The 12,462-nt window shown below is 37.7% G+C and overlaps 1 protein-coding gene across 2 annotated transcripts; it reads left to right on the top strand.

Annotated features, from left to right (window-relative positions):
- Positions 1 to 1,960: 1,960 nt before the first annotated feature.
- cdc42ep1a (CDC42 effector protein 1a) lies at positions 1,961 to 11,513 on the top strand. Of its 2 annotated transcripts, none has more exons than XM_039685471.2 (4): positions 1,961 to 2,119; positions 4,440 to 4,867; positions 6,625 to 7,080; positions 10,853 to 11,513. In XM_039685471.2, exons 3-4 carry the CDS (start codon positions 6,627 to 6,629, stop codon positions 11,461 to 11,463), a joined length of 1,065 nt encoding a protein of 354 aa, XP_039541405.1. In that variant the 5' UTR covers positions 1,961 to 2,119; positions 4,440 to 4,867; positions 6,625 to 6,626; the 3' UTR covers positions 11,464 to 11,513. The 2 variants fall into 2 exon arrangements, with proteins under 2 accessions (XP_039541405.1, XP_039541404.1); XM_039685470.2 differs by having other exon boundaries at positions 6,268 to 7,080.
- The last annotated feature ends 949 nt before the right edge of the window (positions 11,514 to 12,462 follow it).

The following is a 12,462-nucleotide window of genomic DNA, read 5'->3' as shown; positions in this document are numbered from 1 at the left end:
AAATTGTAGTTGTAAAGAAGTCTCTAATGTAAATTTTGGCCTTGGCTCATCTTAAAAAACTAATTCTTTTTGGAGTAATTAAGATTTGACGGTTGTCGTCGTAGAAGGACAAGTCGCAATGCAGGACTGTGAGTCAGATCTTCTGACACTGCCAGAATTTTGTTTGAGGTAAAATTTGATCGCAGCGGTCATTAATCGGCTGTCGCTGATTCTGAAGATGTCAAACTAACTTCAGATTTTAGCCTAGGATCAGAAGAAGATGGCCAAATAGTGACCAAAATCGTACAGTGTGTTCGACTTGAAGAGGCGCTGTGCAGACAGATCGGTGAATGACATCAAAGTACGGCAAGTGCGATCAGTTTTCAAATCGCTCTCACAGTACTTTGATGTCATACGTTAATAGACATCTGTCTGCACAATGCATTCTCATCCTAGGACGTCATATAGACCATTTCACAAGATGTAAACAACACTGGTCCAGAAGCACTTCCTGTTTCAGTTTTTTAACACTACATAAAAGCTGGGATAAAATACAACCAACAAAACATTTAAAACTGAATCAAAAAGTTAAACAAACATCTTTAAGATGTTTTCTTTACATGTGAAATAAAGAAAACAGTTACAAACTGAAACAGGAAGTGCTTCTGGACCAGTGTTGTTTACATCTTGTGAAATGGTCTATAGTGACGCTTTTGACAATGCGTATACATCCAACGCACACGGCACCCTTTAGCGTCAATATAACACGCTTCGGTTATGGGTAGGTTTATGTCTGTGGTAGGGTTAGGGTTAGACCACTAGGAGGCGCCTTCTGGCCCATATATCTGCATCTCATATTGACGCTAAAGTGTGCCATGTGCGTTGGATTTATATACATTGTCAAAAGTGTCAGTATATGACACCTTGGGATGAGAACGGGCTGGTCTGCAGTGTTGCTTCAAGTCGAACACAGCTATAGACATGTTGACAGCAAGGGGGTAATCCATCGACCAAAAGTTGAAGCCGGCTGGGTGCCGCCATCTTGTAGCACAACTTCACTTGAGATAGCATTTCCACTGACTCCCATTCATTTTGGCGTCACTTTTATAGCGAATAACTTTACAACTGAGGCGTTTGAAGACTCCATTTTTCCATTATTTGTTTCTAAAGAAACACGACAATGTATAAAATGCTCCATTGCCTTGTAGCTTATGTTATGGGCCTGTAGAAGCCGTTTTTTGTAAAAGTAGGCTAACGATTGCGTCATAACCATGCAACTCTCTGTCGTACAGTAGAGAGATTACCGTATGGACAGGAGGAGAAGCTTGCAGGCAATCGGGGAAATGTGGAGGCAAAATGACAAAATAATTAATCAGAATACCTATAGCATACCTTTCTCCTGCTCCTAGCTCATGGACAGCTCCTATTCACACTCTCCGCCTCTGCAAGTTTCGGAAGGGAATGATTCAGATTTCTCATGCCACAGCCACTAGAAGACAGACGGGTTGCTCACGTCACATCTACGTCGTCAAGCTCTGTTTGAGTCTGTGCGTCAGGAACGGAAGTCCTTAAAAATCTCAAAAAATGAGCTTCACTTGTCTCAATTGAGTTCCAATGAGATGGCTCTGTCCACTTCTTATGTTTATGGTTGACAGGGCTTGTCATGTGATTTCAAAATGGCTGCACCCATGAGGGGGTACCACTCCATGTAGAATAAGAAAAGCTTTACCCAGTCTAATATGTACCCCAAAGTGCTATTCTTTTTTAGCAAATAAATACACAAATAAATAGCCTACAGCTTACAAAACTTAAATTAATCCTTCGCTTCTAAATGCGATAAGCAATTTATTAAGCAATAAAGCAGTTTTTTCGACTACCCGAGAGATCTACAGTCGTGGCATTGAACACATTGGGAACATGGAACTTGTCCAAGAAGTCTCCGAAATGCCCGCCCCTGATTCTGCCCAGCAGCGCGAGGGAGACTGACACACACAGAGCTTCACACTGACCGCTGCCTCTCACACAGAACACTGTTGGCTACTCAAGAGAAAAGTTTCATGGCTGGATCTTACCTTTTGTTGAGATAAAACTCATTATTGCTTTTTGGGTCATGATAAACTTGCATTCATCAACCCTCAAGGTGAGTTGTTTTGACTTAATTTACTCAACTGTCAGATTAACGACAGATAATTTTTGCCTCAACACATTTAAGATCAAACCCTCTATCAAACTAAATTCGCGTTTCTTTAGTGCGTACTATTAACAGCCAACCAGTTTTAATTTTGGTCAGTAAGGCTGTACAGACTTGTCGCGTGTGATTGTGTGCATGACGGAGGAAACCTAATCTTTGCTGCTGTAAAATTAGTATGCGCGCGCCACTGCATACTTACAGTTCATGCCCCTTATGAGCGGCAGTCAAATGACGATTTGAATTCTTTATGATGATTCTTTATGACATAATTTAGATAATGAACTTGATTCAAAACAGTTGGTTTGGTAACTGATCATGCACTCTTTTGCTACTTTTATATGTTCCCTCAGTGTCCCCTTAACAGTGAGGATGAGTAAACTAGAATGACATTTCTGTGAAGCAATAAAATCCAAAGTTCACCAATGATTAGATCAATGGACTGTAGTGAAAACTGCTTCAGCAACATTTCAGTACAACATTGATCTGTCCTTGTCCAATGTTTAGTTAATGTTCAGATGAAAATGAAAAACTGTCAACTAGTTTATCATTGTGCTTCTACCTTTTTGGATTTGTTTAGATTAGTAAATCATTTTGTAGATTTATTAACAAATTAAAGTTAAAGAAGTGTAAATAAGATATTAAAAACAATACAGATGTGAGTAAAACTGAGCTAGTTGCTGAATATTTTTTTCACATAAAACCATCATGGTATTTTCCATCATGGACTCACTCTGCCAGACGGTCATGCAGAGTGCTTTGAGTAAAAATAGGGAATGTTCAGATGATGAAATGAGTGTATTTGTAATCATGATTTACGCCTAGTGGGTCCTTTTTTTCTTTAGACAACATGAGATACCAGAAAAAAGTGGAGGTCATTGGGTGAAAAGGAAAAATGAGGCCTTATCTTGAATGTTTGTTCACCTAGTTCGCTAAGTTATAGTGTAGCCTAGCTGATGAAGATTTAGTTTTGGGCAAAGGGAGAATGATGTTAAGAAACCCCACTTGAACCATTTTTTTAGTTAAAAAAACCCCCAAATGTTCAGTCAGTTTGACTGATGTTCAAATCACTTATTTTTAATGACGACCTATGAATCTGCAGTGGACGGCTGCAAAAATGAAATGCTGTTAAGATCAGACAGATCAACTTTAATGCCCACATGAAAGAAGGCAGACGGTCCCACAGAAAGAAAGAAGAGGAAAAACCCTAAACATGTTTCCAATCTGGGATGTGGGTACTGTGCTGGATGTCTGTAATAGACAGAGATGTTTCCCCCAGGAATGCATTCACACACACGGGTTCCATTAGACTGCGGTTTACTGGTTGATGTGTGTATCTCCTTCTCTGAAACAATGCACAGCCATTTCCACAGACATAATTGCATTGTTTGCATCCACTAGAAACGGCTGCAAGAATTATGTGACAGTGTGTTTTGGTTTATTGCCGTTTGTCATGTCAAGAGTCAGCAGCAGCCCTGCTGAGTGTCAGTGCACGAGTTTGTTATGTTATGTCTAGCACATTACATGATAAATGCCAAAACCATTCCCATTTCTCAGAAGATGTTGGGGGGAACAAAATTATGTTTGGGGACAATGTTGTATTAATAAATTCATTTTAGACCATAGATCAGACAGATGTGATTTCATGTTTGACACAATGTTGACCTAATACTTGAATATGACTACTTCGAAACACAATTTTTATTTTATTTATATACAAAGGTTTGGACAATTAAGTTTTTATTTTATCATCGTTAAGTTTTAAGTCTCACCTAGGCTGAATTTATTTGACCGAAATACATTAAAAACAGTTATATTGTGAAATATTATTACATTTAAAATAACTGATTTCTATTTTAATATATATTTTTTTTATATTTTAATATTTTAATAAAATGTAATTTATTCCCGTGATGGCAAAGCTGAATTTCCAGCATCATTACTCCAGTCTTCAGTGTCAAAAATCATTAATATGTTAATACGTCGTCAAACTTTTGACTGGTAGTGTAATAGGCTATTATTTAATACTAGGCCTAATACAGACACAGTAATATAAATAATAATATAAAAATAAACACTGAATATATATATATATATATATACACACACACTAGGTCATTTCCTAGGTCATTTTCATAAATACTGTACCTAGCAAATAAAGCAAAATCATGATAAATAAATAAATCACTAAAATAATCAAGACTTTTGGACTTTTGGTCTGTTTTGATCCTGATCTGTGTTACATATCCACCTGTTTCCCTCTCTCATACAGGACGTTTGTTGATTTTACAAGATTTTTCAAACCGGGACGTCTTGAGTGGACTAAAGCCAGCAGAGGGGGATTCAGGGTGAAGGAAGGGAAGAGGGATTAGGGGCTAATCCTGGACATGACCAATCCTCAAGGAGCCTCCGTCAAGCAGCCCTATTGCCCAGATTATTACATTTAATTTATTGCCTTTTAAAGACTCTTTATCTCCCCTGGGGGATTCCTGGCGAGCGGGCCGCTGGATTTGAGTATCTTTAAAAACAAAGGATCAGGAGCAGCAGCCGTTGGAGGAGCATGAGGAGAGTATACATGCAGGGATAAAGCAACAAGCCTCCCTGCCGTCTCACACTCCAGCATGGTGCAGGTCAAGGGTCACTGAATGAACTTGGATTGGGAAAGTATGCGGTCACATTGATGACACAAAACTGATTAAGGTATGTGGCTTCTGTATGTTTTCATGTTTTGTAGTGTTTCTCCCAAAACCAAACAGCATATGATTAGATGTTTAACCTGACACTAATCAGGTAAAGGGTTTGGCTAAATGACTTTAGTTGCAATTTAGTGTGAAATGTGCAACACAGCAAAGCTTGTCATGTAGTGAGACATGAGACTTTACTCCTTTTAAAAATGATTACTTTAACCACAGTCAAGCACAAATAAAAAGTCTGAGCTGACCCCAAAGCTAAATTAGATCAAATAAACTACTAACAAACTCAGACTAACTGTGGGTGGCCCAGTTTTATAAAAAAATTAAAATAAATAAAAAATAAATAAATAATATATATATATATATATATATATATATCTTCTTTTTTTCTTTTCTTTTTTTATAAATTAAATAATTATTTATAGGGCTGTGAAACGAGATTAATCGCATCCAAAATAAAAGTTTGTGTTTACATAATATATGTGGGTGCACTGTGTATAATTATTTTGTATATATATAACTACACACACATGCATGTATATTTAAAAAAAATATTATTTATTTATAAAATATTTATATATAATATAATTATATATAAATTTATATACAGTATATATATGAAAATATTTCTTAAATATATACAAGCATGTGTGTATTTATATACAAAAACAAAATAATTATACACAGTGCACCCACATATATTATGTAAACACAAACTTTTATTTTGGATGCGATTAATCGTTTGACAGCCCTAATTATTTATTTATTTATTTATTTTTTTTATGGCTTAAATATTAATTAAAAATGTTTTTATCTATTAACTGAATACCACACATTTAGGTTAGTTTTTTTTATATGAAAAAAATGAGAGAAAGTATATTTTAATAGATATTTGAGCTTCTTTTTTCCAACTTCATGCCATTGTGAAATCTACACAGTAAAGTGTCTCTTTGATTTTACAATCTGAGACTGGGAAAATGCTCTGGTGAATAGACACTTTTGTAACAGGATACCCTTAAAGTGAATGACCGAAATACTGTACAGTGCAAGTGAATGACTGAGGAGTCAAAGCTGAATTTAGGCCTTTAAAGAGTACTACACTCAATAATGAAATAAAAGACTCATTCAAATTGATTCAAGAAAAAGATGTACTGAACGCACAATTTTCACAGCTAAAGTTGATAATTAAAGTTGCATTTCTGTGCCAATATCTCATACCACAGACATGGCATCAGTTTCTTTTTAGGAACTGAACTGTGATATTGTTAACTTTTGCATCTCCCAGTCAGAGCATGTAGCAGCAGATTCTCTGGACCTTACTAAAGAAGGAGCTCATGGTTTCAGTCCTAAACCACAGAGATATCTGCAGCCAGAGCTGAATTTATTTCTGAACTGATTTTTTTTCAGAAGCACAAACCCAGAACAACTGTGAAGCCCAGAATCTTTGACCACATATGCAGCAGAGGTTTTCAGGAATTGGAGTCATGCATATTTTCAGCTCACATTTATCTTCACCGAATCTTTCTGGATATGAACAAAGACTGATGGCCAAAATGGGACATAGCTGAATGTGTCTGCCTTTTGAGAAACTGTGAAAAGAAACTTTCCACTCAACTGCGGGTTTTATTCTGCTGAGATATTTTGAAGCTTGAACTGTGAGACGTGTATAATTTGCTTTCTTGCGTTGTTCTCGCCATTTTTTGAAAAAGGTTTTTTTTTTTTTTCTCCCTTTCTACCGGCTCTGGAAATTTATACTTGGAGAAGCCATGAACCTGGGTAAGTTGTCTGGCCTGAAGGGCCTGGTTTCCCACTCCTCAGGAAAGCGTCGTTTTAAAGGTGACCTCACCCCGGACATGATCAGTCCCCCATTGGGCGACTTCCGCCACACAATGCACGTGGGCCGCGGAGGGGACGTGTTCGGGGACACCTCGTTCCTCAGCAATCACGGCGGAGCAGGAAATAATGCAGATGGAGACTCCTCCTCCACCTCAGAGAAGAATGAGGGATTCTTCTCCCGCACGTTTCGCCATGTCCGCAAGACCCCCGACAGGCCCCGCGGCGGATCCAAGGACCTTTCACCCCCACCTCCACCAGTTTCTCCAATCATAAAGAATGCCATTTCCCTCCCCCGGCTGGACGTGGACTCACCCAACGGCTGTCCTGTCAAAGTGCTTTTCCCTAGTTCACCAAAAACACCTGAGAACTCCACATGCTTATATGGTGAGTCTGTCAGTGTTCACACTCAGAATCAGATTCAAATTCAGAAGTGAATCCAATTAACTCTGTGTGTGTACAGAATACAGAAGCCGCACCTGAAATGGTCGAACATGCAGGGCTGATGCCACAATGAAGGAATTTTAAAATTGAGATATCTAGGCTTAGAATGAAAATGAATGAAAAAATTAGTGGTTTTACTCTCAGAAATTGCTGTTTTGGAGTAACTTGTCAGCATGAAACATTGTGTCCATTGCGAGTCTTATAGGAAAAAAAGTAATTTAAATGTGTCAATTTAAAAGATTGGCACCATGCATACATATGAAAATTTTCTGTGAATGTGTTTCCAGACATATTCAGTAATCATGAACAAATAATCATGGGAAATGTCATGTAAATGTATTTGTTAAAGGTGCATGGCGGTAAACCTGTACATGGGAGAGAGACCATATCAAAATTCACTTTTTTTTGTAGCACCACAGCTCCGACAAATTATCTAAAAGCATCTAAAAGGATAGGGATTTCAGGGATTTTAGGGATTTCATTAATTTATAAGTTATTAATTTATAAGTTAATTTATGGACATAATAAGTTCAGTTCTGTGTAATGTAAATAAAGTTTGAATGTGCAGTTTTTGTGAGCAAATTCTGTTGTAGAAATCTATTAATAAAATAAATTATTATTAATTAAATGTGTCTCAGAATAGGATTAGGACAACCATATTTAGCAGTGTGCTAATGTTCAAACATCAAACAAAAGACTGTACACACTTATATTAAAGGAGTAGTTCACTTTTAAAAAACTTTTGCTGATAATTTACTCATCCTCATGTCATCCAAGATGTCCATGTCTTTCTTTCTTCAGTCGAAAAGAAATTAAGGTTTTTGATAAAAACATTCCAGGATTTTCTCCATAATGGACTTTATTGGGAACCAAACTGTTCAAGGTCCAAAAGAAGTTTCAGTGCAAACTGTTCAAAGGGCTTTAAACGATTCCAAGTCAATTTCGAGCCAATTCGTTCATTTCGTTCGTTGAATGACCCAAATAACTCAAAAAAAGATTCGTTCATTTTGATGAACAGCAGAGTCACGAACGTGCATCACAGAACAGAGCAAGGCGAGCATTTGAGCTTATAAAACGTAAACTTTGTTATTTTTTTTTTAAATGAGCGATCGTTTCGCTTGATAAGTCTGGAATCGTCTGGAATCGTTTAAAGCCCTTTGAACAGTTTGAACTGAAACTGTCTTTTGGACCTTGAACCGTTTGGTTACCATTAAAGTCCATTATATGGAGAAAAATCCTGGAATGTTTTCATCAAAAAACCTTAATTTCTTTTCAACTGACGAAAGAAAGACATGGACATCTTGGATGACATGAGGATGAGTAAATTAACAATTCTTTTATAAAAGTGAACTACTCCTTTAAGATTTCTATTTCACACAAATGCTCTTTTTTCATATTCTATTCATCAAAGAATCCTGAAAAATGATCCATAGCAGGTTCCACAAAAATTTTAAGTTGCACAACTTATTTCAACATTGACAATAAAAAGAAATCAGCATATTAGAGTGATTTCTGAAGGATCATGTGACACTGAAGACTGGAGTAATGAGGCTGTAAATTCAGCTTTGCCATCGCAGAAATAAGTTACAGTTTAAAACAGAAAATAGTCATTTTAATTGTTATAATTTTAACAAATTTACTGTTTTTATGGGTGAATCAAATACATTCAGGCTCGTTGAGCTTATAAAAGAGACTTCTTACCGGAAATCTCACCGACCCCAAACGCTTGAACGGTAGTGTGTCTCATGCATGTTTTGTCTAAATGAAATCTGTTTGTTTACAAGCTTTCTGTCCTTCAGGGAAACATGAGGTAGATCAAACAGAAAGTATTTGATAAACCATAAACACCTGTGGCAATCCCAGACTCCTTTTCAGACCCAGACATTACAGTTCAGCGATCAGCGTCTGCCTCACCCATTCAAATACCTCAAACATGCATCACTGGCTTCTCTGCAGGAGAGCCTGTTCAAAAACAAAACCCCTGCATGCTCATGAACACACACCAAACTCACACCCAAACAGTCTGATGTTTATCATCAGTTTAATTATCCATATGTGACCCTGGACCACAAAACCAGTCACAAGTCGTACGGGTATATTTGTGGCAATAGCCAACAATAGGTTTAATGGGTCAAAATTATCGATTTTTCTGTTATGCCAAAAAAATTTCAGGATATTAAGTAAAGATCATGTTCCATGAAGATATTTTGTAAATTTCTCTGAGATTTGTTTTCATGATAATCGAATGTAAAGAGTTTTATCTCTAAAAACTGTTTAGCGTATAATGCTAGTAATGGGGGCATTGACTAAGTAAAAAGAAACCGCTGGTTTATACCACTAACAAGGCTCAAAATAGCCCCACACTAACGCAGGAACATAATGAGGGTCCATACATGCAAAACGAAGCATTGAGAACTTTGTAAGTGTACAGACCGTTTAATAAGAAGATACTTTATAAAGACAGTTCACTTCGCGTATACAGACAGGAGCCATCTTAAAAAATAGTCTCGATAAGTCGATCCTCGAACGCCGTGCTGAGTGATCTGAACTGTATGAACGGCGTTCGGGGATCGACTTATCGAGACTATTTTTTAAGATGGCTCCTGTCTGTATACGCAAAGTGAACTGTCTTCATAAAATATCTTCTTATTAAACGGTCTGTACACTTACAAAGTTCTTAATGCTTCGGTTTGCATGTATGGACCCTCATTATGTTACTGCGTTAGTGTGGGGCTATTTGTGAGCCTTGTTAGTGGTATAAACCAGCGGTTTCTTTTTACTTAGTCAATGCCCCCATTACTAGCATTATACGCTAAACAGTTTTTAGAGATAAAACTCTTTACATTCGATTATCATGAAAACAAATCTCAGAGAACGATTGATTCATTGTTCGCCGGAGTTCTCCTTTAATAGCGGTTTTCTCTGTGTTTATATTTTTTTGCACCCTCAGATTCCAGATTTTCAAATAGTTGTATCTCAGCCAAATATTGTCCTATCCTAACAAACCACACATCAATGGAAAGCTTATTTAATGAATTGACCCATGTTTTGTGGTCCAGGGTCACATTTAAGGAAATTATTAGCATGCAAACAAAGTGTTTAATTCAGCTTACTGGATGACTCGCCATCGGTCTGAACGCTAATGTTGTTCTGACCTGGAGCTATGAATGAGATGTTTTAGTGCTGAGCACACATCCCGTTTCAGAGCCCTGTTTTCAATCAAAAGACTTTTTTTGTATCCATATAATGTACAACTATCCTGTAGTTTGTAATTTCTGCCCTTTCTGTGACAAGTACACACTTTAGCAAAGCTTTTTGTTAGAGATAAATCATTAAGGGACAGTTCACCTAAAATTTTTAATTCTGTTATAATTTTCTAACATCCTCATATCATTCCAAAAATGTATAAATTTGTTCTGTGGAATGATTTTTTTAATCCATACAATGCAAGTCAATGTGATTCAAAAATCCTAACATTTGGACCCCATTGACTTCCATTGTATTCACAAAGACACTTTTCATAGTAAATGTAAATGAAACATGATGACAAAATGTTCGATCTCTTTAAGGGTATCTAGTCCAACCACATGGCAGAAATGATTTGATTTACTAGTTTTTGCAGTCCGGAACCACCAAATGTAATGTGTTCTCACTGCCCTCTGTTGGTCAAACTCATAATCAAAAACAATTTTGTCTTTTTTTCTTTGTTTCGCAGGTTTGGAGTCTGGCTTTGTGACCTTGCCGAGACTGTCACGCACTGAGCGTCCAGCCCAGGGCAGCTCTCCCTCAGCTTGCCCTCCTGAAATCCACAGAGGCTCGCTCACAGACATGGGTATCCCGTCCTTTCCCTGTTCAGACTCCGTCAGTCCTTCTGACTCCATGAACTCTTTCACCCTGGATCTGGGCCCTTCCCTCATGTCTGAAGTCTTTGCTATGATTGACAGCCCTATGTGTGAAATGGCCAGTCCCATCAGTGAAAAGACACCGTCCACCGATGAAAACTCGGAGGTGGACTCGGACGCAACCATGTCCTTGGTGGACTCACTCCTGAGAGAAGATGATGACGGTAGGACGCGGTTGTATGGAGGAGAGTGGAAACATTCAGACTTTGTTAACGGCGAGTCACTCAAAAGGTCCGTGCAGGGGGATCGGATGCACTCCTTCTCTGTTGAGGATCACGGCATGGAGCCGGAGAGTTTCCAGAGGGCCGCTGATGTGCTGGCACGTCATTACGGGAGCGGGAGACTCAGGAATACAAACACCAACAATTCTCACAGGAGAGAAGCATACAACTATGCTGATGAGGAGGATGAGATTAAAGTCTAACACAAATCGCACAGCACTTTTAAAGGGCTAGTTCATCCAAAAAATAAAAATTCGGTCATTATGTTTGTTCCAAAACTGCACGACTTCCTTTCTTCTGTGGAACTCGAAAGAAGATATTTTGAAGAATGTCAGTAAGGTCAGTTGGGTTCAATGTTTGGTACCCTATGTTCTTCAAATTATCTTTGTTCAGCAGAAAAAGGTTCTGGAAGATTTGGAATGACATGCGAGTGAGTAAATAATAACAGAATTGTATTTTTCGGGTGGAGTACCGCTTTAAAAACAATCAAAGAATAGAGTTGAAATAATGAGATATGACTTTAAGAAGACTTCAGAAGTCAAATGGACTATTGTTAATAATAATAATAATATTATAATATATAAAGCTACACTGTGTGATTTTTACCCCCATCTAGCGGTGAAAAGGTGTATGACCATCCAGTGAATATTAGACCCCGTTTACTCCTGGTATTAAAATGCGATCTGTATCCAGATAAGTTATCCGGATAATAAAAAAACGCATGTTAATGCAAGGTGTAAACGCGTTGTGATCGGATCGTGATCGGATCTGCCTGACCACATCTGGAGGTAGTCTGGCTCGCATTGTGTCCGGATCTTTACTAGGTGTAAACGCAATCTGGTTGTTGAAACCACATATGTATATTTTACTCCTCCCAAAAATGCTAAAAAATAAACGAGTGAGAGCGTGTTATATAGGCTATGTCATGTTATAGCCTAGTCAGATGCGACACGCGACACGCATCACCGCAGATGAGCAGCTGAGCGTCTATTCAACGTGCAAACATCGCAAATAAAAGTGAAAGTAAGTCACAGACGCAGTTAACACATCTTCAAGTAAAGAAACGAAATTATCTTACCATGCCTGTTGCCACTCTCTCTTATTGATGTCTCTGATTTGGAAATTAGCTGATGATCAATAAAATACCGCTCAGATCTGTTGCTTTTGGTGGCGTGCAATCCAATAAATCTGCATATAACGCA

Source organism: Pimephales promelas, chromosome 17 (genome assembly GCF_988280905.1).
Source record: "Pimephales promelas chromosome 17, fPimPro1.hap1.1, whole genome shotgun sequence".
Taxonomy (NCBI): Eukaryota; Metazoa; Chordata; class Actinopteri; order Cypriniformes; family Leuciscidae; genus Pimephales; species Pimephales promelas.
Note: the sequence above shows the minus strand (reverse complement) of the source record. Positions and strands in the feature narration are given on the sequence as shown.